Source organism: Molothrus ater, chromosome 1 (genome assembly GCF_012460135.2).
Source record: "Molothrus ater isolate BHLD 08-10-18 breed brown headed cowbird chromosome 1, BPBGC_Mater_1.1, whole genome shotgun sequence".
NCBI lineage: Eukaryota > Metazoa > Chordata > Aves > Passeriformes > Icteridae > Molothrus > Molothrus ater.
In genome coordinates, this window is record NC_050478.2 from 64,690,320 (window position 1) to 64,718,125 (window position 27,806).

General features: G+C 41.4%; 2 protein-coding genes across 4 annotated transcripts in view; one reads left to right on the forward strand and one right to left on the reverse strand.

The window, feature by feature from the left end:
• The first annotated feature begins 754 nt into the window (after positions 1–754).
• On the forward strand, positions 755–10,032 carry FAM8A1 (family with sequence similarity 8 member A1). The gene is made up of 5 exons (XM_036396977.1): positions 755–1,257; positions 5,657–5,777; positions 8,023–8,146; positions 8,369–8,508; positions 8,877–10,032. Exons 1-5 carry the CDS (start codon positions 762–764, stop codon positions 9,019–9,021), a joined length of 1,026 nt encoding a protein of 341 aa, XP_036252870.1. The 5' UTR covers positions 755–761; the 3' UTR covers positions 9,022–10,032.
• Positions 10,033–12,133: 2,101 nt separating this feature from the next.
• The window catches only part of NUP153 (nucleoporin 153), a 44,304-nt gene continuing 28,631 nt past the window's right edge, over positions 12,134–27,806 (reverse strand). For 2 of the 3 annotated variants that reach the window (XM_054517150.1, XM_036396956.2), the window contains 12 exons: positions 26,946–27,084; positions 25,180–25,317; positions 24,721–24,813; positions 24,409–24,499; positions 24,000–24,119; positions 21,782–22,396; positions 20,141–20,326; positions 18,784–19,626; positions 17,847–18,206; positions 15,965–16,237; positions 13,758–13,917; positions 12,134–13,296 (listed from right to left, as the gene is read on the reverse strand). In XM_054517150.1, coding sequence (XP_054373125.1) covers positions 13,212–13,296; positions 13,758–13,917; positions 15,965–16,237; positions 17,847–18,206; positions 18,784–19,626; positions 20,141–20,326; positions 21,782–22,396; positions 24,000–24,119; positions 24,409–24,499; positions 24,721–24,813; positions 25,180–25,317; positions 26,946–27,084 — 3,103 coding nt within the window. In that variant the 3' untranslated portion in view covers positions 12,134–13,211. The remainder of the gene's footprint in view (positions 13,297–13,757; positions 13,918–15,964; positions 16,238–17,846; positions 18,207–18,783; positions 19,627–20,140; positions 20,327–21,781; positions 22,397–23,999; positions 24,120–24,408; positions 24,500–24,720; positions 24,814–25,179; positions 25,318–26,945; positions 27,085–27,806) is intronic. The other variant, XM_036396964.2, reaches the window with a different exon arrangement.

Genomic DNA, 27,806 nt, shown 5'->3' on the forward strand with positions numbered 1-27,806 from the left:
CGTGGAGAGGCTCAGGGGTGACCTTACCGCTCTCGGTAACTCCCTGAAAGGAGCCTGTAGCCAAACGGGGGTCGGCCTCTTCTCCGGAGAGTTTCAGGTTGGACATTAGGAAGAATTTCTTCGCAGAAGGAGTGATTAGACATTGGATTGGGCCGCCCAGGGAGGTGGTAGAGTCATCGTGCCTGGAGGTGTTCAAGGAAAGCCTGGAGGTGGCACTCGGTGCCCTGGTCTAGTTGACACAGTGATGTTCAGTCATAAGTTGGACTCGATTACAGAGGTCTTTTCCAACCTAAATTGACTCTGTGGATTGTGGGGTTGGTTTTTTTTTGGGGGGGGGGGGGCGGGGGGGGGAGTTGTTTGTTGTTTTTGGTTTTGTTTGTTTTTGCTTGGGTGGTTTTGTTTGGTTGGTTTCGATTGTTTCGTTTTTTTCAGAAGACAAATATGATATATATAGGGGAAAAAATGAAAAGGGGGAGATAGAGGAGAAAAAAAAACCCACAACATTAATACAGGAAAATAAAACCGTAGAACTCGCGCACCGCGACGAGCTCCGCAGGCCGCTTCGTTCGCACGTCAGGGGCAGCGCCTCTGCCTCAGCCCTCGACGATACCATCTCGTGGCAGGGGCCGGGGAGAAGCCTGTTTATCCGCTGGCGCGGTGCTCTCCTCGTCAGGCTCTTCCCCCCCCCCTCCGCCGCGATAAGTGGGAGAGGCGAGGCGCGTCCCCAGCGCACGCGCGGTGAACGCTCAGTGCCCGCCGCGATGGAGGAGGTGGCGGAGCGCGGCCGGGCTGGCGCCGGGGCAGCGGCGATGGCGGAGGGCGGCAGCCCCGCCGGAGATGAAGCAGCCAACGCCAACACCAACACCGCGTCCTCACCACCGCCGTGCTCCCCTCCGGAGGGCGGCGGGACGAAGCCCCTGAGCGCGGCGGAGTACGCGCGGCGCGTACACCAGTGGCTGTGGGACTCGTACTGCGGGTACCTGGGCTGGCAAGGCTGCCCGCCCGCCTTCCTCGCCGCCGCCGCCGCCGCGCAGCCGCCCCCGCCCGCCGCTGCTGCCTACTACAGCCCCTTCTACCTCTTCGCTCCGCCGCCGGCACACACGGCCTCCGCCGGGACGGGGCCCCGCGCCCCCGCGGCTGCCACCCCAGCCTGGCCGGGAGCGGCGGGCGCGGTGTCCCCCGTGCCCAGGGCGGCCTCCGGCAGCGCCGCCAGCAGCAGCGGCAGCGGCGCCTCTAGGGACACGGGGCGGCCGGCGGGTGAGTGGGGCCGGGGCTGGGCCTGGGGAGGAAGGGGAGCCTGGGGAGAGCCGTAGCTCCGGGCAGCGGGATCTGGAGGGAAGCCGGGGATGTGCGACGTTGGGAGTCGCTGCGCTTCCGTTGGCTGCGGCCCCGGGCATGTGGCTGTGCCTTGTGACACAGGGTGACAGCCCTAATACCGAGGCCGTAAGTCCGAAACTTGGTCCATAAACAAGTTTGGATACAGGGTGACAGCCCTAATACCGAGGTTCTAAATCCAGAGCCTGATGCATTAGCAGGTTTGGGGCGGTTGGCTTGCATTGACTTACAGCTTCAGAGCTTGTAAAGATGTTTTCTTGCATACGAAGGAGTTGATTTTTTTCCCCTGGAACTTATTCTTGTGGTCACAGGCTTGTGATGCATCTGGCTTTATAAGTAACCCGTTTGGATTATGTAATCTAAACTAACTTTGCCTGTTTTAGTGAGCTCTTGGTGCTCAAATAAAGTAATTTCGTGGAATCGAAGCAGAGAAGTGAAAACATGCTGACGTTAAACAAGCTTAGGCAGTGGGACCCGAGATAAACAAACGTCTGTTGCAGCTGTAAACGCTGAAGGCAGTGCAGCAGCAAGCCTTCTGTTTATATTTTTCAGGAATAAAGTAAACTCACTCTGATTACATGAGAGGTAAGACCTGGAGCAGCAACAACTCCTCACAAGTTGAGGAGTGCCTAGGTCACATTCCTTGAATGTTCATACTACTGTGAGCAATGTAGGAAACTGGAGGAGAGCACTTCTGATGGACTTTGGAAAAAAGCCAGAGCTCGTTTCTTTCTGCAGGACAAAGTACGACATTGCTGATCTGTGACATTATAAATAAGCTTAGTGGCCGTATGTGTGTGGAAGATGTTTTTCGTTCCTTTATTCCTTATTTTGAAGGGAAGGGAGCCTAGCCTCTGAGCTTGTTTCTTTCTTATGTTTTTAAGCAGATGTTTTTTTTAAACATGGTTAGGACACAGAATAGTATTTTCTGCAATTATGCCCTGATTCTGTTATAGTCCGGTTATGAACTGATGTTACCAGTCATTAAAGGGAGGGTTGGACAAAGGCTAGGCTGAAATGATTCTTGGAATTTTACCTGTTTTTTCGGGAGCTAATTCCATATGTTAAAGGTTATTTGGGGCATGAATAACATTTCATGCTGCTGAACATGGTTATTCTGAATATTGCATACTATTGCAATACACTTGGCCTTCTTGAAGGGAGTAGGTATGTGATGCAGCAATACAATACAGTTATAAACAAAGGCTGCTGGGCTGATGCTTTGGCTTCAGATTGCAGATGGATATATCTGGAACAGCTAAAGTGATTATGGCTCCTTCTTCCCTGCTGTAGATTATTGCCCACACAGTAGTGAGGCGAGGCAGGGCAGGTCGTGTATCTGTCCCTGTGCCAGAGCAGTTTACAGCCCGTGTGCTTATGTAAGCTGAAATAAGTGACAGCTTATGTTAATGTTGAAGATTTCAAACTGGAATGTCAAAAAGTGGGATTGTTAACTGCCTCTTCAGTCTGCCTGCAGGTGTGTGTGACAGCAGCAAAATTTAACAGCACCCTGGGCAGTGGCAGGCTCTTTGTGGACAGTGTCCATGATTTAAGACTCTTCCTTGCCTGGTCCCTCCCTACCTTACTGCAGGAGATTACTGCTGATCCACTGGGAACAGTAGGGCAAAAGGTGCATCCAGGCCCCAGCTGCCCTGTGGCTGACTGGTGCAAACTCCTCTTAAGCGCCATGTGGATGTAATATCCTAGACATTGAGCTGGATGGATGTTGAATTTGGCTGTCCTTGCTGAATAAATAGTAACCCTTGGCAAAAGAGTGGATTTCTGATATCACGAACAGCTTGAATTGCTGCAATGTAAATCTGCCAGAATCTAAGGGTTGCCAAGGTTTCTTAATATGATGGAGTTAAACATAATTTGAATACTTATTTTCCTAGCCCCATGTAGCTTCTTCTTTAGGCAGTCATTTAATTTAATGTATTCAATGGTGAATAAATCAGTCTCTGCTACCAACTCCAACAAATGTGCTGCTTTTGACAGAGCAGATGAAAGCTTTCACTTGGCACTGTGTACTCAAGCCAGGACTGGGAGACTGGCTATGTTCCCTCATGCCTTAGTTGAAGAATCTCTAATTAGAATTAGAGAACTTGGATAGGCTTTGAAAATGCCAGTGGAATCCATTTTAGTATTATACATGTCACGGTTTGACACTGGCCCAACACCAGGTACCAAGATAGTCACTTGCTCACCCTCCTCTGCCACAGCTGGGTAAAGGAGGGGAAAAAAGAAAAAAAAAAGCTAAGGAAGGCTTCTTGAGTGAGGTAAGGACAAGGAGAACTATTTCAAGGGAAAAACAGGCTCAACTTTAGTTGCAAAGTGCATTTTATTTCTAACAGAATCAGAGGAGGATAATGAGAAGTAAAATAAGCCTGTAAAATAAGCCTGTAAAATACCATTTCACCCGCAGCCCCTCCCTCATTCCCACCGACAGTGCAGGGAAAAAGGGCATGGGGTTTTGGCCAGTTCATCACCAAGATTTTCTTCCACTGCTCCAGAAGAGGAGTCCTTCCCCCATGAGACTGGGGGGTCCCTCCCACAGGAGACAGCTCTCTGTGAGCTTCCCCAGCGTGGGTCCACTCTCATGAGCAGCAGCCCTACCACACCTGCTGCAAACATGAGTCCCTCCCACAGGCAGACAGCCCTCCCAAAACTGCTGTGACATGGGGCTATTTCCATGGGATGCAGTCCTCCCAGGACAGGCTGCTCCAGCCTGGAAGCAGGGACTCCTTCTCTCCACTGGGTCTCCCACTGGACCACAGCCTCCTCCAGGCATCCACCTGCTCTGGCATGGGCAGCTCCCCCACGGGCTGTGGGTGGATCTCAGCATGCCCTGTGGATCCCCATGGGCTGCAGGGGCACGGCTGCTTCACAATGGTCTCACCACAGCCTGCAGAGGAATCTCAGCTCTGGCACCTGGAGCACCTCCTGCCCTCCTTCTCCACTGACCTTGTCACTATGTTGTTTCCCTCACATATTCCCACCTCCTCCTTTTCTCTAAGAAGCAAAAGCCATTAGTTTGTTTCGATTTTCTTCTTAAATATGCCATCACAGAGGCATTCCCAGCCTCCCTCGGTGGCCCAGTTTTGGCCAGCAGCATGTCCATCTTTGTGGCCACCCTGCTGCCTCAAACCAGGCTGCTTGATGCTATTGATGCAGATGATGAGTGCAGCAGGTGTGAAACAGAGTTCTATAAACCTAGGTATCTTAAATAAGAGCTGGCTCTTACCTAATCTCTGCCAGATTCTTCTTACCCCGTTTAAAAGTACTCTGGGCTTTTGGCTTGGCTCTCACAGCTCATTGGGTCCATGGCTGGCAGCATCAGTCTCAGCAGCTGAACGGGGGAGGCTTATTCTCAATGAAATTTGATGATGATTTTTGAGACTAGAGAGTAGGGTGATTTTATTTCCTCTTTTGTCCTTACTGTGTGTGGGGATAAGTATTCTCAGAAACAGTAACAAAACCAGTCCCTGTTTCCACAGGTTCCATCTGGTAGTAGAAGGGCATTTCTAAGTGAAGTATTGATGTGAGTCATTGCATGCTACATGTGAGAGTCATGTCCTTTGGAAAATAGAGGAGTAGCTGGGTCCAGATGAAATTATTTTGCAACACTATTTCTTGGAAACTTTCTAAGACACTCTCTAATATTTTCTTTGCTTAAATCACCTGGGTAACAAAAGCTTGTGGCTCCTTACTTTGTGGCCATTTGCATGTGGCCAGTTAAATAGGAGAATATGTTATGTTTTCTGGCTGGAGGTAGAGCAGTATGCTGTGTTTTATTAAAAGTAACGTGTAGAAATGTTTATGTCAAGTATTTTCATCCATTCCTGTTTGTATTTGAGTGGAGATAAAATAGTGTTTTACTCTGAGAACTGGTACTTGGTATACACAGAAGCCTTGGTGCTGAGGGATAAAAAAGTTGTGGTAGGTCTGATTTTCTTTTTAATCTGACCTCTCAGATTTACACAAATCTGTTCTCTATGAGATTATTCTAAACAAAAGAACACAAAAACTGATCTTCTGTACTTCAGTTCTTTAGCAGGGTATGATTTTGCCTGTGATCCTAATTATGAGAGGCTCGGTTCTGAAACAGTTACAGTTCTTCAAGAAGCTTCTTCAAATTCAACTTAAACAATTCAGATTAGTTTTTATGCATACATCTTTATAAATTTTCTCAAAAAACATGTGAGCAGAGCTCTAGATTATGTTCTTGTAGAGAGGTTAATGTGGATTTTGCTTTAGACATTATTGTTAACTTTGTGTTAGTGCAGTAAAATCTGGGTAATGTGAACTATTTCTGTTGCAGGTCGGGAGTTCCTTATCCCTTCACTGGCACACAGGTTCATAGCAGAGATGGTGGATTTTTTTATTCTGTTCTTTATAAAGGCAACCATCATTTTAAGTATTATGCACCTCAGTGGAATAAAGTAAGTTGAACAATTTAAAGCTTTGTTACATACAGCTTTAAGCTTTTCATGCTCTTTGAGGTGTCAGGTTGTATTTATGGTATGTTTTTGCATATGATATCATTAAATAAATGACAGAAGTTGAGGAACAGCACCATTAGGCTAACTTCATTGTAAATACATCCTGATTTTGGGTCAGCTATGGAAACACAGAATTTGTACTGGTCTGTAGGATCTCAAAGTCACTAACTACTAAGGAAAGATTAGACTTGCACATTTATGGAGGGGGGGGAATAGCAAGATTACAAAAAAGTTCTTTTGAATTTTTGAAGAAAAAACGTTGACAAACTTTTAAACAGTGTTCAAAATGTACTAGATCTGGCTGGGATTAAGTTAATTTTAGCATCTTTCATGTTAATGTATAGCATCTTCTGTGGTGCTGTACTTTAGATTTCTGACCTAAGCAATGCTAACCCCACAAAAACAATAAAATCTGATCAAGCAGATCAGATATGTATATACTTTGAAAATACATCCTGGTTGCTAGGAATACTGCCACACTGCAGGCTTCACTGGACGTAAATTGGTTTCTTAAAAAGTGCAAGTAATCAAAGTGTGTGTCAACCATACACTAGACTGAAAGATTCGTCATTTCACATTTTTGTACACAGATGTAGTAGTTTACCTCAAACACTTCCTTTTTTAACTGCTTCTTTAACTGTAGATATGTTACTCCTTAACTCTCTTTTTCTGCTTTGGGTTGGTGTACTCAATATTCCAGTCTGATTAAGAGATGAGATCTTGGGTGCAGTCGATAATTCCACTACTGTACAAACACATTTTGGAACCCAGGCTTTCTGCTCAAGAACCATCCAAACGTTGCCTGACTGTAAATTAATAACAGGCATACAGATAACATCTTCCAGACACCTTCACCTGCAGCTAGAAAGGGGTGTGGAAGAGGGTCAAATCCAAAACAATAAATACGTCAATGTAAATGATTGCTGGGTTTTGTTCAGATAAGCAGCAATTAAAATGCCAAACGTTTATTTCTGTTTAGTGGCCAGATCCCATCACCTGTAACCTGACAGTTTGTGTTTCTACTTTGCCTTTAGTAGTGGAGAATGATACAAAGTGAAGTAGTGGAAAGATGGGGAACAACTATATGTATACTGCTGCTGTAAAGTGATGAAAGAGTAATTTACAGCATTTTCAATATTAATAGTTTTGTGAGACAGTTGCTTACAGGGAACTTCAGAGAAATGTTCTGAGAGGTTTTCTGCTTAAGAGACACAGTGTGCTTGGGGTTAGGGTGAATTGTCATGGAAAACATGCTCAAGAAAGACACTTCAGGCCAAAGCTGCATTGAAAGGAAATGTAGGTTGTGCTACATTGGTTTTTTAATTCCTGGGTTGTTTGAGGGTTTTTTCTGTCCTCAAGTGTGAATAAAAAGGAGGGCAGGTAGCACAAATATTAGATGGACTGTTTCAAAGTAGGACTGCACAGTTCTATGTGAGCCTTAATTAGATGCGTGAGTGAGAAATTCTTGCCTTAGTGTGTTGCAAGTATATCCATTCCAGGTATCAGATAAGAATGTTACATCTGTGGAGTTTATCTTACGAAAATATGCCATTAACTCCAAATGGATGCTTTGCATAGCTCTGTTAGGCCTAAAACCTTAAGGTTTCAATTGCTTTATGTTTGAATCCTCCTATTGCATACCAAGGTGCCTCCAGACAAGTATGGTGAGCCGTAAAGAATGAGAATGAGGAACCCTGATGAAAACCCTGATCATGCAGAGGAGGATATAGGGCTCCCCTGATTTCTTAGGGAGACTGCCAGCTTCTCCCTTGCATTCGTAAAGAGTGCCCTTTTCTTTTTCCTTGAGTGTAGTGTAAGAAGATACTTGGAGACTTGGATGCCTTCCATTTGTATCAAGTTAGATGATTATGTGCAAAATCTGTTTACCTCCCAAGAAGTGTGAGAATTTTCAGAACAATTCTGCAGCTCACTACCCAGGGACACCATTGTGCAAAAGTGGTAATAAAGAATGGTCTTTTCTTAATGAAAAAGACAAAACAAACTAGGCAGTAACTCAGAATGAAACTGAGTGTTCTGAATTTTAATGACTTGTTTAGTATCAGAGAGGGCAAGGAGCTTTTGTTGTCTTATAATACCAGAATGGAGAGAGTGAATTCTGGTATTAAAGGGGTAACACTGGTATTGGGAGAAGGATGGTTTTAAAGTTCAGTTTTATTTTGTACAGGGACATCTCTAAATTTGCCATGCATTACATCATAGAAGAAATAGATGAAGATACGTCCATGGAAGATTTGCAGAAAATGATGATAGTAGCTCTCATCTACAGGTTATTAGTCTGCTTTTATGAGGTAACTACTCATAAGCATTAACCCCTATAATTAATAGTTGTGAGTTGTTGAAGAAATGGTTTTAAAAAATAATGTTATCGTTAGCCAATAAAGTAAATCCTCTTAACGCTATTTTGGATTATGTTGAAGCTTATGACATTCACATAGTTGAGGATAACCAAGTTTGGGAGACCTGTCAACAACATGGTGATGTGTGGACTTAAAATAACCTTTCTTTTACAGATAATCTGTATTTGGGGAGCAGGTGGAGCAACCCCAGGGAAATTCTTGCTTGGACTGCGAGTTGTGACGTGTGAAACTTCGGTCCTTATTGCACCCAGCCGTGTGTTAGTCATTCCATCCTCTAATGTCAGCATGACAACGTAAGTGCTCCTGGCTCGGTCTCGCTGCTTTCAGGTTAACAGTGTCGAGAGCGTGGGATTTGGAAGGAAGTTCACTGTTGCTTTGTTGTTGACCTTTGCAATAATTAGACTGCAACAGCTATTGTCAGATCCTGTGATCTAAGAATAAAATGGTAATTATTCAGTCACATGGAATATTTTTCAGGGTAAAAATATTCCTGGAGAATATTACCTATTCAGGGTAAAAACTGCTCCTGGAGAAGTGATTAAATCTCCTCTGGAGCTTGACTTTTGTGCTGTGCAAAACTTGGGCACTAAACTTTGAAATTAACTACTAATGTAAGCAGAAAAGTGAAAGTAAGGCACTGAATGTTCTATTCTGATTTCAGGTCCACAGTACGAGCTTTGATCAAGAATTTTTCTATTGCATCATTCTTTCCTGCATTCATTACACTGCTGTTTTTCCAGCATAACAGAACCGCCTATGATATTGTAGCAGGAACTATTGTGGTCAGAAGAAATGGAGTCAGATGATACCAAAAAATGAGATTTCCGGACTGGTTCTAAACATCCCCTCCAAACCCCAGTGAATAAAAGACCTACCCCAGAACTGAAATTGAGGTGTCTGTTGGAATCTTTTGCCCTAATTAAATAGGAACTGATTCAGAAGCTGAAGAAAATGTATGGTTCCTCTATGATGCCAGCAACTACCTTTGAAATATTGGAGTTTTCATGGACACCAAAGAAGTTTGGGAGAGAAAATACGTATTAAATCCAGGAGTATTAACCTCTAACTGATGAGACAAAACCTGCCTGCTTTAACTGCAAAAAGCTGTTCTGTTCGTCAGTCTGTGGAAAGCAGATCCCTAGGAATATGCCACCTTAAAAGAAATGTTGCTCCTACAATTTTGAATGTTGGCAGATAACTAGAAAATGAAGTTCTTCTCCAGGCAGTTGCCTATCAAAGGATATGGAGGAAGAAACCTGCAGTATTAGACAGCAAGGCAAATGATGTTAATTAAATTGCCATGTATTTAGAGAGATCAGCAGTGGTTATCAGCGTCTTTTATTATTGCTTCACAGATGGTATTTCTTCACCTTTTAAGTATTTTCTCACAACATTGATGTGAAAAGGTTTTTTGCATGATTGTCTCAAGCACTGTCACTTACTTCACTTGTCCAAGCTAATGAAGAAGTGAAACAATAGCTGCTTTTTCCTCCGGGAAGGGTATGTTACACTGCAGTGTTAGTGATCTGGTGTGTGTAAATAATTCTGGAGCCATCAACAATACAGACCATGCTAATGAAAGGTAACTTTTTTGCTTCTGTTTGGAGTGAAAGCACTTGTCCATTTCTTGCATATAATGCAGAACAGAAGTGAATGTGTTTCAGAAGCATGCAGAAAGCATTAACTGAAATGTGTTATGGGTGTAAATCTGCAGTAGTACAAATACTGGTTATTTTCACTTTATCATTCTGGCTAATTGTTTGTATATTCAGAATAACTTAAATACTGAATAAAGAAACCTAATATTTTGCATGATATATCGCTTCGATGATTCATTTATTCTCCTGTTATTAGCATCTCAGGAAATTAACGTAAGCAGTATTAATGTTTTACTGAACTCCGAGTCTGGAACTCTTTAATCAGTTTTTGTATGTTCCTCTCTTAGGCTTAACATGCCACTCTCAGTGACTGCAGTTCTTGCCCTGCCTTCAACTTTGCCCAATGGCTTGGTTGACAGGAGAAATGTTTGAGAGCTTGGCTATGGCTCTTATCTCCAGGTGTAATATCTTAATCAGTAACATGTTCATATGCTGCAATATTTTTGTTGGACAAATTGTGTTCTTCTGTGTCTGACTGTATTGTGCACGCATTTCAGTTTTCATTGGGAATGATTATTCAGGACTAGATCCCATGCTTATAGTTGCAGAATGATGTTTTGCCATCCATCTCCAGAATGAGGTCACTTAACATTTTAGGTAACTACTTTTAAGTATTTATTTGTGAAGTAAAGGAAAAAAAAGTTGTCTTGGCTAGAACACTGTTTTAGAGCCCTTGCCTAATCACATTTTTTGAATACTCCCAGAGATGGTGATCCTACTACTTATATGGACAGCCTCTTCCAATGCTTGACAGCTCTTTCCATTAATTTTTTTCCCCTAACATCCAGTTTAGACCTTGTGACACCAACTTGAAGCCATTCCTTGTCCCACCACTTCTTACCTGGGATGAGAGACCAACCTTGCCCCGCCCCCGGCTTCCTTTCAGGCAATTGTAGAGAATAAGGTCACCCCTGAGCCCCCTTTTCTCGAGGCTAAACACCCCCAATTCCCTTAGCTGCTCCTGACAGGGCTTGTGCTCCATTCTTACACAGACTTAAGCACTGAGGCTGTGCATGGCAATCAGCCTGATGAAAGCTAAAGCTATCAGAACCAACTTAAACGTCCTTTCTAAGGTAATTTTTGCCTATTCACAACAAGAACTTTTATTTCCTTTAGTCTAGCAGTGACCTAAAAACTAGGATTCAAAAGGAGGGGGATGGGGGAGGAAGGGAAAAGCGACACTGTTGGCTAAAACTTTATTACTCCAATTCAGGTATAAGGGAAGGTATCTCTTACCCTGCAGAAAAATACCACCTTTTCCAGCAGGTAAAGAAAACAGTTACAATGCAAGAACACAGAGCCTGTCCGTGGAAATAGGTATACATTGTGCTGTTGGCTGGCTTTTAGTCTGTCTCTTATGCAAGCTTCGTCCCAGATGTGGCTTGTTTCTGCTTGAAAGACAAGTGCTTGGCAGGTGATTTAGGGCTAAGGGGGACAAAGTGGAAATCTGTGGCATTTTTCACATGTAGACAGCTGTAAACAGGTAATTGCATACAATCCTTTCATGGCTACAGTGGCATGATCTGACTGCCTGAATAGCAGTGAGACTGTGTGTGTGGTTTGAAAGTCAAGTTGCTGAGCATTTTCTGTTTCAGAAACAGTGACTGGGGCCCTGAAAAGAGCAGTAGGCCTTTGCTCTCTTGTCATGTCCAGCTTGTGCTTGAAAGGCATCTCACACCAGCAGCACCTGCAGGAGCAGGAGCAGTGCTGGGATGCATGACAGAAGTGCCAGCCAGGGCCCCAGCAGTGCCTCTGAAGACATTTACACCACTGACAGTGATGCAGTCTCTGCCCTTCTAGCTGAGGGGAGAATTAATATCTGAGTCAGAGATAGACTGCTGTGACTTGGTACAAATTCAGCTGTGGGTCCCCAGATGAACAAGCATTTCCTCTGATTTTACTAGAATAATGTCTGTTCTCCAAGAAGTTCCTGTAACTGCTACAGAAGCGCCCACCCCCTATTACTCATTTCCAGTCTTCACTTAGAACAGTGGTGAATGTTTATAAGCATTGGGTTGGGTTTCTTTAATAGCACTACAAAAAAATTAACTGCAGTCAGCTGACACATTGCTAAGCTGCTCCAAGCTTCAACCCACAATAAAATTCTCCTTCCTAACAGGAGACTTCTAAATTTAAGATCCTCTAAAATCAATGGGAAAAAGCAGAGCTTGAAGAAAGCACAAGACATTGCTCAGGTTGAGGGAACCACCTCATACAGTTACAGCTGGGGATGCCTTTACAGAGAGTTAAAATTGCCAGGTAATATTTCGCAGTTTTTATTGATGGCATTTATCCCATGGTTTAACATGTTAATTATACTGTAATAAACATGGCTTTAATATTAAACTTTTCCTTATTATCCAAAGTCACCACAGTCCATTTCAGTAAATATAAAAATATATACTTAATACTTTGTACAATACTGGTTTTTGGTCCAAACAAAAATGGATCAGAAAAGCCAATAAACTTACTTTAAGAATTCCCAATTTTAAAGATTTTCTAAATGGATTTAGGCAACTTTGAATAATGGGATTTACATAAAATCTGAGACAATACTAAACAAAAATGGCTGTAACACACAAAATTAAAATTTCAATTTCACAGATTTGTTATGCCAAAAAAGTACATAGAGAAACAAAATCGTATTTACACATCTCATAATAAAATAACAAGGCGAGACAGGTGATAAAGGGCTGTAAGAATGAAAATATAGAAATAGCATATAATTATTAAATGAAGAACTACAGATCTAACAAGTCCTTAGCATGGATCATCCTTTAATCAGTCTTCCCCTATCAGAAAATTTTAGTGCACAATACACCCAAACTCACTCACTTCACACATACACCAGCACAAACTCAGCATAGAAATCATTCGTTATCAACATTCTCTACTCTATACAGCATCCCTCGCTGATATAATTACAATTTCGAGGCGTCAGTAAACGCGGATGAGCGCACGTAGTGGTGCGGATGAAGAGGTATCGACAAGCCATTCACTGTGCAGGCTCTACTCAGGGCTACAGCCAGACCATGCCGAGTCAGTGAAAGAAGTAACTTGAGACTTTTGCTTGAGAACAGCCTTGTTGCCAACTTTACTTGCTACCAAAAAAATAACGGGGAGAGGGGAGGGAAGGACAGGAAAGCTAAGTTTTATATTCCTTTAGGCAGATCTGACTTCCAACAAGCCAGTGTGAGGTACAATCCCAGTAACTGAACAATTCAGGGTAGTAGCTGAACATTTCAGGATAGTAGCTGAACAATTCAGTCAGGGTAGAAGCTGAACAATTCAGGATAGTAGCTGCTTCCAATGTTTGTGATGCTTTACCGATCAGGAGTTTACTTTCTACGTCTAATTGCAGTCTTTATCTTCCGACCAGCAACTGAAGATCCAGAGGCAGAGAAAACATTTTTCCCATTAGTCCTATTAAAAGAAATTAGTAGTTCAGAGTTTAGGACAGTGTAGCTGAAAATTCAGTAGCAGCACTGAGCAGATATTCCAGAACAACTGTTTCATAGTCTTGTCTCACTAGTTACCAGCTGGCAACAAGCAGCAAATGACGAACAGAAGGAAGAGAGTTCCAGAAACCAATTTAATCTCTCTTATTCAGAAGGTAAGCAGCAGCATAATGGCTGGATACAGGTTCTACCTTTCAAGAACAAGAGAATCTCACATGTGTTGATGTGTGACATTCCTGACAGCTAGGCTCCTTTACAGATAGCGGTGCTTAGTTAGCCAGTCAGGCTAATAAAAGGAAGGATGCCAAATTTAGTTTCAAACTCCAAGGTTCATCTGAACACCTCATGATTTAACAGCAGCAGAGGCTGAACACTGTCCACTGATATTACCCGAAGCTCAAGGGAAATTCTGATATGGTCTCTTACCCCACTGTAAATGTTGGAGGCTGGTTGAACGAAAATCCTGAAGTGCCAGAAGGTGGTGCAGGAGCTGCTGATGCAGGAGGATTTGCACCAAAAGTGAATACTCCTGGGTTATTTGGAAAGCTGAAATTAGTAGTATTACTTCCAAACTGGAATACAGAACCTGGGAAGATGGGGTGGAAGCAGAAGGAAGTAAGAAAGCTGAAATATGAGTTCATGCTTTTCAGTAAAATTCTCATGTTCCTCCCCATTATCTTTAAAGATTATTCTTTTTACAGGTTGCTCAAGATGACAAAGTTGGAGGGGGGTCCACCAGAAGCATCAGATTACTACAGGAACAGTTTATTGAATTCACAGAATTCACAGAATCACTAGGTTTGAAGAGACCTTCAAGACCTTTGGGTCCAACCCATGCCCTAACACCTCAACTAAACCATGGCAGCAGGTGCCACATCCAGTCTCTTTTTAAAACACATCCAGGGATGGTGACTCCACCATTCCAGTGGGCAGACCATTCCAGTCTCTATCTCTCTGTAAAAAGCTTCTTCTAATATCCAACCTATATTTTCCTGTGACGCATCTTGAGGCTGTGTCCTCTGGTTCTGTCAGTTGCTGCCTGGAGAAAGAGACCAACCCCCACCTGACTACAGCCACCTTTCAGGGAGTTGTAGAGAGTGACAAGGTCACCCCTGAGTCTCCTTTTCTGCAGGCTAAACACCCCCAGCTCCCTCAGTCGTTCCTCACAGGGTCTGTGTTCCAAGCTCCTCACCAGCCTCGTTGCCCTCCTCTGGACGTGCTCCAGTGTCTCAATGTCCTTCCCAAACTGAGGGGCCAGAACTGGACACAGCACTCAAGGTGTGGCCTCACCAGTGCCAAGTACAGGGCAAGAATGACCTCCCTGCTCCTGCTGGCCACACTATTCCTGATACAGGCCAGGATGCCCTTGGCCACCAAGGCACACTGCTGGCTCATGTTCAGCCGGCTGTCACCAGCACCCCCAGGTCCCTTTCTGCCTGGGCACTGTCCAGCCACACCATCCCTAGCCTATGACACTGCAGGGGGTTATTGTGGCCAAAATGCAGGACTCGGCACTTGAACTTATTAAACTTCCTCGCATTGGACTCTGCCCATCCATCCATTCACACAGACTGAAGAATTTTTAAAGTAAATACTGCTGGCACACTGATAATTACTTGTTTGCTAGCTTCCATGCCACTATTAGATTTATACCTGTGCATACTGAAGTTTATTAATCAAGTCTTAAATTGTAAATTTATATTCAGGTAAACTTTCCTGTGTTCATGCAATGGATCTGGGGACTTCCTTTCCTTTAATGTGCCAGGAGTACCTTGATCTGAAAAAACTCCAAACATTCCAATTATCAGAGTAAACTAAGAAGTAATACAGAAAATCCAGAGAGAACTTTACCTTTAAAATGCTATCTGATTAATGAAAGATCAACTGAGTAATGTGTTGTGCACTAATCTGCTTGTACTAATCTACTGATCAGTACAAAAATGTCAGCTACTTTTAATGGAGGTTATTTTGCAAAACTTCTGAGAGGAAAAAAGGACGCTTTTCCCTTTCAGTATTTGATGTGATATCAAATAGACATTCTGGCACTGGTTTTGTTTTTTCATTATTACTAGTATGGAACAGGTCTTTCTTAAGTTACAAGGTTCATTCTCTGCCCCTTTCCCATGGCATTTTATACTTCATTAGTAAAAAGATCTTAATACAGTCTTAACCCATAAATGCTTAAAAAAAACCCCAAAGAATTCTGACTGTATTTTATGCAATAAAATGACTGATTCAATTCTCAAATAAAAAAATAACCATTTTGCACTGTGTCTGCTCTTTTGTATTACACAATCTTAGCAATGATTACTCTGTGATTTTCAACAGTTCCTTTTAATCATTAGATTTCTAAAGAAAATAAAGCTCAAAATTTAGTTGTAGAGTTGCAACCTCCATGTCTGCTAAGTCTCTTGCAGAAAAGGCTTCCTGTGAAGCTGGATACCCATGGCACATTGTGTCTCCACAGTCAGGACTGGGACATAAATGACAACCCTATACCCGTTATTTTTATGGACGGCAATTGCTATATTTAAATACACACACAAGGCTGAAGTCATCTTTCTCCATATAACTCATGAAAAATAAAATAAAATATATATATTCCTAAACGGGAGAGGATGGTGAGCACTCACCAGCACTGGGGGTACCGGAGCCAAAGGCTGGCTGCTGGGCTGCCTGCTGTCCGAACACGGAGGGCTGAGTGCTGCTTGTCACCGAGCCGAAGGCAGAGGGAGCGGGCTGAGAGCCAGCAGAAAACAACGGTGTGGACAGCGACCCAAAACTTGGAGCGCTTTGCTGCCCGGAGCCTGGGCTTGGCCCGAATGCTGGTAACTGAGTGGCGCCAAAGGCCGGGCCAGCAGCAGGCGCTGCAGGCCCAGAGCCAAACAGAAACGAAGACGATGACCCTTGGGGACAGAGAGGGATGTCAGAATGGGCCCCTTCCCTCCCACCCTCCAGAATGAATCCAGAAACAAAAGGTTCTCAAGCCTCAGGTCTGCTGGCTGAATACTCATCCTAATTTCAAACTAATCGTGTGAGTATATCCGACACTACCTCAGCTACAACAGGAATTGCATCTTTTCTTTTAAGCAACATCAGAAATATAGTGTTTATGAGAGTCAGATAAAATTAAATCTCAAACACGCTGGCTGCCTTTTCATGTTGCGCAGATAGATTCCTACAAACAGTGTGTTTTAATCTGCATTTACTAAAAGCTGTTTCTACCATACGCATGGAATATTCATTCAAACTGGATTTTTCCAACCTGTAAAATACAGGTCCTGATTTATTAGGACTAGGAGAACATGTATCTTTTTCTTTCAGCAGCTTCACCTCTCTCCTGTTTAAGTGTTTATCAACTTCTGGAGGCCAAATCAACCTTGCAGAAATCTCAAAAACTTGGTTTAGCAGAGTAATTCTCTACCAATCATCAAGAGAGAAGCAGCCCAGCAGTTGAGCTACATGGCCAGCAGAAATAATGAAATGAGCCTGAACAGTGACTCTGAAAGTACATGGCAGACCTGCTATGCCAAAGGGGCATTTTAAACAGCATTACTAATGCTCATGCAACAGGAAATACCCTCTAGTTGTGCCATAACTCGGAGAAGCTGACTTTCTTTCCAAGATGAGATACATGCTAAAACGCAGGTTTCTGAATTTGTGAAGATGTTTGAAATATGGTGTCACTTACTAACAAAATTACACTGAATGTAAGCAGTTCAAATTGATCTGCCGGTTGTTGTAATTTAGGACTGTTTTCTCTGTTTCTGATCCACAAAAAAGTGTGCAAATTAAACTTTTGTGACTGACAAAGTTAAGCCATCAGGATCAAACTAGATTAAGTCTTTTCCTGACAGATTCAATCTTATTTCCAACATCCTGCATGGCTCATAGGAATACAGATAATTTGGTGTATTTAGTCATGCATTTGTTCATGCAATTCAGGCAGTGGAGTAGCAAATATAAAACATGAAGAAACTCTGTATTTCTTACTGCTGTCTTCTCTGAATTGCTAGAAAATTAACATGCACTGGCCATGGCCTTAGTAAAAACCAACCCTTAAGCAGCATATTGAGGTACTTCATTTATAGATACTTGTGAGGGAAGGACTTGGCAAAGCTTGACATTATTTCCAGGAATTCAGAGTTTTAGGTATAGAAGCGCAAAAGCAGGAAAGTTGTAATTCATTGACTTCTAACTGTAAACACCGGACTAACAGTGACTCAAGAAAGAAATTATCATTCCCATGGTGAAAAGCTCCTGTACAAACTGAAATCCAGTAAAGGTTTGTCCTTTACAATAAAACTACTGTGGTGCCAATTCATTCCTAAACTGTATTTCCCACACTGAAGGAAAATTAACATTGCTGAATATAAATCCTCAGTATTTTTCTCTACTTCTATGCATTGAGCCTGCACATTTTCCAAAGAAAAATATTAATGGAACAGCATCTTCTTAGTCTACTACATAATGGCAAAAAGGAGAAAATGAGAAGAGCAGCTATTTAAAACATACCTGTTGAATTTGATGTAGTTGTAGCTCCAAAAGTAAATCCTGAATTTGCTGCATTGGTACTGCTCTCTCCTGAACGAAAGAGAAACGGAGTGAGAGTCGAGCCAGTGCTGGAAGATGTGGTTGCTGGTTTGTTTTCTTGAGAGAAGCCAAATGACTGAGATGTTGCAGATTCTGCAGGATTGCCAAAAACAGAGCTGGTCACAGTGTTGCTGGGTTGTCCAAACACAAAGGGAGTGGGAACTGGCTGAGGGTTTGAGGAAGAGAGGGTGCTGCCAAACACGCTGCTGCTGTTGGCTGAAGTGGTGGGTACCACTGTGCTGGAGGAACTGGAGCTCAAGAAGCTGAAGGATGCTCCTTGATCTGAAAGGAAGAAACACAGTTACCACTAAGTCACACAAATGGCGTTTAACAACAGAGAACTTTTCACACAGCAACCATCACTGAAAAACTTTAATCCTCCACTGCAAACTTTCAACAAATTAAAGGATACAAAACTGTGCGATTATCTAAGAAGCGATTTTTGCACCTTTATAGCAGTAGAGAAACTGCAGCACAGCTGCAAGTAGACAGAAAGAAGATATTGCCTCTCTTCTTCCCTTTCACTATAAAAAACAACACTAGTATGAGGCCTCTATACTGCACCATATTACAGATTTTATCACCAACTAAGCTGCTACTATTGAGACAGTACAACTTCTGTGCTTAAACAAGCAGTGATACAGGTTCCTTAAGGTGTGGCAATTTTTTTTTTGTCTCAACATAGTATTAAAACTCACTGAAATCTACAAAGAAATTGCTACATATTGCCTACACATCAACAACTAGGACTAAAGACAGGCTGCAGGTAGTATATCAATCCCACAGATGTTGTCCAGTACAGCCTCAGAGGGATTATTTGATAGAGCAGAGAAGTGAAGGCAAAAGATGTTCTGTTTACCGGAAGTACTGGCTGGTGCCCCAAAGGCAAAAGGTGCCTTTGCTTGCTCACTTTCCTTTTCTGATGGTTTACCAAAACTAAAATTGAATACAGGTTTTGCTGTGTTCTCCTCTTTGGTATTCTCAGCTGTCCCAGATGAAAATATAGGCTGTGGCTTTAACTCTTCATTGTCAGCTTTCTTTCCAAATGCTAATGGACCAGCAGAAGTGACAGAATCCTGCTTCTCTTCTGCCCTTCCCAAAACAAACTGTGAGGCAGGTGCAGACTCCACACTGCCAAAAGAAAAGCCTCCCTTCGTTGAAGCAGTTTCATCCTTTTTCTCATCTGACTTCTTAAATGGCAAAGCAGGTGACGCTGCATCCTTTTCTGCCACAGTTCCAAAAGTGAAGCCACTGACTCCAGTTTTATTCTCATTAGTAGCTATGGAAGAAGTAGAACTTGTAGCAAAACCAAAACCTCCCAAAACTGGTTCCTCTTTCTTTTCCTGCTGTCCCAGACTCGTCGTTCCAAACTGAAATGTTGAAGGAGCCTGACTGCTTGTAGATGGAAGTCCAAAGGTAAAACTGTTACTTTTACTTTCATTTTTGCTGTCTTCTGATTTAGAGTCTGAGGAAGAAACTCCAAATTTGAAGTTTCCTGAACCAGTAGGAAATTTAAATCCTCCAGTCACAGTGTTGGACGATGCAGATTCAGATGCAATGCCGAACTTAAAGCTACTTTGTTCTCCAAATTTAAAATTTCCTGTGCTACTTAATGTTTGAGAGGATTCAGAGGACGATGATGGGACACCAAATGTAAATGATGGCATTGCAGCATTTGTAGACACAGTAGCAGTACCAAAACCTGCAGAAATAAGCAACAGTGTAAAATTTGCAATATATGATGTAATACATGCAGGCTTTAGCTACATGGATGGGATTCTAGTCTTGAGCTTTCCCAGAGTCAAAACTGTTCAACAAAACACCCCACACACACGCAGACCAGTAAGGAAACTCCACACTTCCTCTCTACACTTCCTCTCTGTATCTTTTTGTCATGGTGCTCTTCTGTGCAGCACCTGGCTTGGAAAGGCACACAGCTGAGCTCTTTGAAAGACCGTGGTCTTTGTCTAAACTCCAAATGAACAACACACATAAGGGCTTGAAACAAACAAGTGTGTCACTGACACAAGCTTTCCTCTAAAAAACCCAATCCTTATCTGGAAAATGGGTGTGGAAACATGCACATCGTCTTATTTAAGCAATATTGCTAAACAACAAATGGACAGTTTTGCCATACTCAAAGGAAAAATCACTATACTTAAAAAAAAAAAAAAAAAGGTTGCAGAATGCACATCCTTGTTATTAATAAGTATTACCTTTGAGCTCTGCTTTGGTGCCTGGCTTCACACTTCCACAGGCTATGCATTTTGTGGCTTCTGCTTTGTTTTGGACCAAGCAGGTCTCACATTCCCAACTTCCTTCAGGCATCTTGAATTTGTCTAAATCCAGAAAACCTCCAGAAGAAGCAGAAACACTGCTACTGGTCACAGGCACTGAACTCCCTGAAAAAGAAGAAAAATAGTTAATCATCCTGCTTAAATAATACACAAATCTTTTAAGAAATGCTCGCTAAATTGCAAAGCACACAAGTGTAACAGTAAAAAAACCTCAAGCTACAAGTTGATTTGAGTCAAACACAATCTGAGAATGTAAACAATAGAAACACCTGGATTCTTCTTTATAATCTATACCTGAATTCAAGAACGAATTGAACCAGTGACATTTAAACAGCAACTGCAGTTCATAAAATGCAGCAACACAGCCAATTTCAGATGTAAATTACAGGTGCTGTATTGAACTAGAACTACTAAAAGAATTCCTGGTGACACCAGTTACCAGTAGTCAAACTTAGCATCACTCGAGTTAATGATCACTGTCAAATGATGCAAGGGTGAGAATTTACTACAATGATTCATCAGCAAGTCACAAGGACAGGACACATCCAAACTATATAGTAACAAAACTAAAAGAGGAACTGAAAGCTTCCAAACCCACAACTCTGTGTTCACCACACAAGCTACACTGCCTTCAACAGCAGCAGAAACCTACTGCTGCTGAGGTGTGAAATCCAACACTTGCCCTCTGACTTTTCTCCCCTGTAAAGGAAAAGATGACACTTGATGCTGCACCCCAAGAGCAAACTTCAGCTCCACAAGTGTCAGGAGTGAAGCAGACATCCCAAAGGCACAAAAGCATCACATAATTGCACTCTTCACCTACAATGAACCACTGAGGGTGAAATTCAAGGGAGAGACACAAGGTAATTTCTCAAGCTCAAAGCAGTGACGTTTCCTAGACAGGAATGGCTCTTCTTTTCCACAGCACATCCAGCAAATTTATGTCCTCCCATTTTACCGGCTTCACTCATCCCCTTGACAAACATAATGTAACTGTGCAAATTTGAACATATGGTTCTGGTTTAGCACAAGACAACTAGATAAAGACTACACTGATTTGGAATCTGGCTTCATACCTCTGCTCAATTCCACACAAATGCTGACTGGAGACATTTTAAGCCATGTTGTGCAAATACTGCTTCTACCTATTTTTTGAAAGAGGAAAACAAAACTCCAACAAATCCAGTAGTTTATAGCTCCTTTCAAGGAGTTCACATTTTTCCCCGAAGAAAATGAGTCAAATGGTTTTAAGCTAATCAAAGCATCCATTTTAGTCATCTTTCCTCACTAGCAGGGTATATTTGCTTCAGTAGAGCAGGGTATATTTGCTTCAGTTCAGCTCTGCACTAACACATTTCACAATCAGTTCAACTCATGTGACAGGCTGGAATCTGGGCTGAGACCTCCAAAGTGCCTGCAACCACTCCTGCAGAGAGCCGCTAATCCATCCTGTCTGGCATACCGCCATGCTGCTCAAAGTATTTTTTATATGCAACATATTTTATTCTTTTAAAAATACACATAGACTAAGACTGAAACAACAGAGAAAAAAGAACAAACCTGGTTTCTCAGACTGACAAGATACACATTTGCTGTCTTCTGCCTTATTTTGTAGAAGGCACACTGAACAGTTCCAAGAGCCTTTTGGAGGTTTAAATTTGTCTCCAAACCCCAGAGTGACTGTTGTGCCAGTGCTGCTGGAGGTGGATGTCACTGTGACTGAGTTGTCTGTGACCATTGGCATTGTCAGAGCAGGCATCACTCCTGTCCCAGGCTTTGGTGTCTCACATGCTATACATTTTGTAGCTTCAGGTTTGTTCTGGACCAGACAGGTATCACAATCCCACATGTTGGGTGCCTGTTTAAATTTGTCTTCAAAGCCCAGTGTCCCCACTGTGGGGACTGCTGTCTTGGAGGAGACACACGGACTCACACTGACCGTCTGCTTCGTACTTTCAGCAGTGGACACTTTAGCAGCTTCACATGTCACACATTTGCCATCTGTGGTTTTGTTCTGCAGACACTGGTCATGTGTGTCAGACTGCCAAAACGAGGATGCTTGTTTAGAGGTGTCTTTAGCTGCAGAAAAACTACTTATTGCAGGCCTGGTATAGACCACTGTGCTTGTCACAGGCTGTGCCGATGAACAGGAGGGTGATTTCCCAGACATAAAGCCTAGTTTAAAAAAAAGAAAAAGGAGAGCTCTTACTAATGAAGCTGTACCCTGGCTACATGGAAGTTACTTATAATAGCAGACAGCACAAATCTAAACCTAGTGCCAATGGTTACAACTATACATTCCAACTAACTGCAAGAGGAAGTCCATGGAAAACTTATCTAAAGGGATGAAATTTCATATGCTGAGCTGGGACACAACAGAACGCTTATTTAAAGCTTGATTTAACTCTTCACTTCCAAGAAAGTTTTAAATACACATCTCATTTCTATCTGCCACTAGACTGGTAGATACAAGGATAAACAAACACTACTGAAAGCTGATGATTCGTCACCGACTGGAAACAATCCAATTTCATTTTAAGACACCATGTCCAGTCAAATAAAATTTCTAAAGCTATTTATGCCATAGTAGATGACTCATATTTACTTAGTAGTTGTACAGCAGTTGGTACTTGGAGCAGCAATCCACACAGTATTACCCTACAAATACTGAGTAATAATTAAGCAATAAAAATTAAGACAGACACACAATTTTTTTTCTATAAACTTGGTTCAAAATGCGCTGGGCACAAGCTAACTCTTTATTTAAAGGTGCAAACTTTTCAGAAAACAAGAATCACCAATACGGAAACACTAAACGAAAATGCTATAGCAACACATCTTAAATATCAGCACAGTTTAACTGTAAAGCTAAAATAAAGAGTTTCTCTTTTTATTATTATATTATTGTTGCATTGGGATTGTTTCTTCATATTAGAATTGGAATGTTTGAACAGTGTGGATTTAGAACCTGGTTCTGTTAAACTGCTGAAGAAAACTAAAGCCCCTTCACCCACAGGTCTCTCCTTAAACAAAACACACAGTGTATTTTCTCTCACTTAGCTCTTTGCAATATAAAAATAGGCACTGCCTTAAGTTGTACATAGATTTAGTAATAAGAAGTCCTGCTGGATCTCAAAGCTTATGGGAAAGATCAAGTTCAATTAAGTCCTTTTTCCTAAAACAAAAAACATCATCTACACACACTTTAGTCATCTACACTTTTTACTCAACAGTTGAAAACAATCACAATGACTTGGAAACCTTTTTTTTTTGAAGTGAGACTGCTACTTAACTGCTACTTAAAATTTACATCTGAACCCATAATAACTGTCAATATTTTAGGTAGAAAGATATGCAACTTCTGAAACACCTTTAGGAATGAAATTATCTTTACCATTCTTAATTTCTGGAGACAGTGAAGGTAAGAGAGGAATTTCCATTTACATACATTTTATTTATTTAAACAAAACGCTGATTCTTTGACTAATTCTTCTTATACTTAAGTTTGAATTAAAACCTAATATGTAATAGAGAAGCAACACATCCGGTTAGGAGCTCGGTTTCCCGTCAGCAATGAAAGCCCCTCGTAACAGAAGGGGGCATGAAGCATAACAGATGTAGCATTTAAGTCTGTCTTTACTGCTGACACTGCCTTAACTGTGACAAATTGTCTGGGGTTTTTTTTGGTTGTTGTTGTGCTGAGCTTTTTAAAAATCAATGCAGCTATATGCAAGCGTATTCTCTGGAAAATATTTTTTTAAAGAGTTCATTATCTCACCAGGGCTTTTTAGAATGTCTAACACACTTCCTTGCTTTAAGAACTTAGCAGGTTTGCAGAACCCATCATATTCTTCTTCTTCTTCCTTCTTATTGCTGGTGCTGTTTACAGTGGCACTACCTTTAAAAATAAAACAAAACCCACCCTTTACAAAGAAATCCACTTAGAATACATTCACATCTGCTAGAAAAAAGACTTTCCATGTTTCATTCTTCTTAAATAGGAATCTTTAAAATTTAACCTTATTTACAAGAGTTTATAGTTATAATCTGATTAAAAGCAGACCTGTCACTGAAAACACACTTTGCCTGGAATTTGTAACAAGCTTAGAAATGACAGCTTAACTATTTAACATACAAAAAAGAAAAAAGAATTAGCAGTCTGTTTGAAACCCTAAAATTTTTGTTACCTGGACTAAGGATGGATGTCACTGGTGTATCAGTGGATCTGGAAAGCTCTGACGACTTTACGACAGGAACACTAAATGTAAACTTGATTTGCTATAAAAAAAAGAGAGGGTTTTTTTAGATTTTAAGTTTAATCAAGTTTCACATACAAATAAATAATCTGAAATCCAGTCTTCAAACTTTTGGTGGGTGCTGGGTAAAAAATAACAAATCAGAAATCTATACATTTGTTTGTCCCCTTACCAGGGCCAATTCTGCTTTATTGTTCCACAGTATTATACTAAAACCTTGAGAAAATGTTGTGATTTACTTACAGACGAGGGAGGTAGCACTTCCACCTCAGTAGATTTCACAATTGGAGATGAAAATACAAATGTAGGACTGCCAACATTACTTGCTGGTTGTACCTGTATTTTCAAAAGAATTAAAGTTTGTATCTAAGAGAGAAATGTCCCAGTGAAACAACAGCAACTACCTGATTTCACTCTCCAACAGATACTCTGCAGTGAAGTTGGGAAATCTGATGTTTGATATTTCTGATCCACAGCTAAGAGTTATAAGAGAAAGCTTGCCAGTGAGTGTATAAGATAGAAGAAGCCATATCAAAATATGTCATCCTCCCCACCCCCAATCTGAATAAAACCCTGTTTAATCCAACAGATTATAAACTCAGGTTGGTTAGTTTCATGAGCACCACAGAAGAAGTTAACATTCAGCAAGGTGGATGTATACCCACCCTGAAAAAGTATTCATAGTATACAGCAAAGATTTACCTTGTTCATCACTGCTTTTGAAATAATGCTGGGTGATGAGGAGACAGCACTACTGGCAGGGAAACTGAAGTTGAACGTCGGCAGCGATGCAGTACTGATGGGCAGGGGTACTTCAGGGAGCTCTTCTTGCTCCATCTCCTAGGTGCAAAGTTTAATTTTTGTTAACTTTTTCTTTAAAGAAGCTGCAAAATCTAATTTTTCACTTTCTTTAGAAAAGTTTTCGATTTCAATCTTTCTTTTAAAAGTTATAAATTTTATTTTTCTTTTTCACAAGACCTACTACCATCCTACCCTGTCCCCCCATTAGTTTCTTAACAAAGTTAAATGTAGCAGGGAGATCTATAGACAAAGCAGGTTTTCCAAAGGAATCCTAACCTCCCACATGAGTCTGCCACATCATTTTTATTTATGGCAGGCAAGTTTCTATGCAATACTACATCCACCACCTGTACAGTAAGAGTACTGAAACTAAGCTCAAAACTGTTACCTGAGCAGAAGAGAGAGGGGTGCAGGTAAGATTTATTTTTGGTTTTGTCCTTTAGTTAATACAGATCTAGAAAAACATAACCATTCTAGGATTCTATTATTCCCTTATCTCTTTAATTAAGAGCACAACTCCATGGCAAGTAAGAAAGTGTTCCTCTTGCAAAATTAGGTAGGACAGCTGACGAAGTCTCTGAAGTCACTTGAACTTGGAAAAACATCATATTTTAAGAAGGATGTGTGTTCCTTTGAGTACCAAAACCCCCAAACCAAACCAAAGCACAGAAAGTCAAAAATGAAACCGTGACGAGCAACATACAGGATATCATACTCTGGTAAATCTAGTCAGTATTATGTATCAGGATGCAAATTTAAAATTCAGAAATCAGCGCACCTTAAAAACTTCTGTTCTTACCCTTGTCTTTTAAACCCTTTGATTACCAAGATTAGATTGGTTAGAGTTAAATGGGAATAGCCAATCTCTTCAGGATTTGGACAGTAGTACCAATGTCTATTCAGAAGTGACTAAGCAGAGATGCACATTGCTTCTACAGACATTTAATGTACCCCACAGATTATATATTTCAGAGATCTGATCTGAAGAGTCTATCACACCTTGATATTGAGACCATTTCTGTTACATTCTCCAGCATTTACTACTTCTTCATTGTGCATCAGCCAGAAGACCAAGTTAACCTCTTTAGATTTAAGATCTAGTAGTAGGCCACTTATGTAACACTCAGGCAAAAAAATAGTCCTTGGGATAATAATGACTATCATTGCATTAAATGGAGTTTCCCCATTAAAACAAGGGAAAAAAATCCTTCACAATGAGTTTGAGCAAGTGCCAAAAATTGTGAATGATCATTAGCAAACATGCAAAACACTGTCTTCTGCTTCAGGCTCTTGGCTCATACCTTTCTACATGACTTACCTTTCTACATATTAAAAAACCCAACAAAATAAAAAATCTTTTTTTTTTTTTAAATACTTGGCACTTCATTCCTTTCTAAACACTCCACAAATCTCTACCAAATTTATTCATTCAACAACTAATAAGAAACTTTATAGCGTGAAGAATATCCAAGATAAGACAATGGAAGATTTAAAAAATATAAAACCAAAGTTGAGGCACTTATACAGATAACTAAACTGGAGCCTGCTCTGAACCTACAGCCAAATACCCACAAAACTGAAATGGCATTATTGTAAATTACTATGAGGCAATGAAGCTACTTATCTCAGTAATCACAGTGAGATCAATTAACCTGAGACACCCTTACCAGTTGTTGTTTTTGTCCAGGTCTTGATGCACAGTATCGCTCCCTTTCCCTTCTCATCTTGCCACAGGCACTATCCATCCTTCCTCCTGAAGACAGACCGTTGGATGCAGGAGTGTCGAGTTTGGGATAGCTCAAATTGCTGGCACGGAATAAAAATACATAGGTTGAGGAAGGGGATTAAAAAGAAAGAAAAAAAGGAGAAAACCCCCAAAATTTATCAAGTAATTGTTTCAAGCTATTATAGCCACTATTAATCCTAGAACTGTCATGTGATAATTAGAATCAGAAAAAACCATCCCACAAGTTCCTAAATGCTGGTAAATAGCTGGTGTTCCAAACAGCAAAAGATGAATAAGAGCAGCAGTGAGAATAACATACATAAAAAACAGTCACAACATCCATAAATGAATGATGACTAAGCCAGAAGACCTGAAATAGAAGAACTGATTTAGATTGTTATTTTCTAATGTTTGCTTTTAATAGTCCAGACAGTGGAAATTTTGACTGCCAGTTCTCTGATTCTGTGATGAGCATGTATCTCTGAAGGGACATAAAAGAATAACTAAAAATATACGGGTAGGGGGCGGGCGTGTGTGCGCGCACAGGAAATGCTGCCAACAGCTCTTATGGAATTGAGAGCCTTAAACTTGTGTGGCAAGGAAATATGACAGAAGCTTCATAAGCAGCTCTGGCTTTCCTGAGGCCATCAGCAGAAGCAACAGAGGTGTTTGGGTGTGCCAGCATTCCAGAAGTCTATTTAGACATGAATACAGATCCCTTTGTAAGGCATACAAATGCATTTCTCTGTTCACTACAAAAGCCTAGATCTAAACCAGAAAGACTCCCTAATCCAAGTGGGAA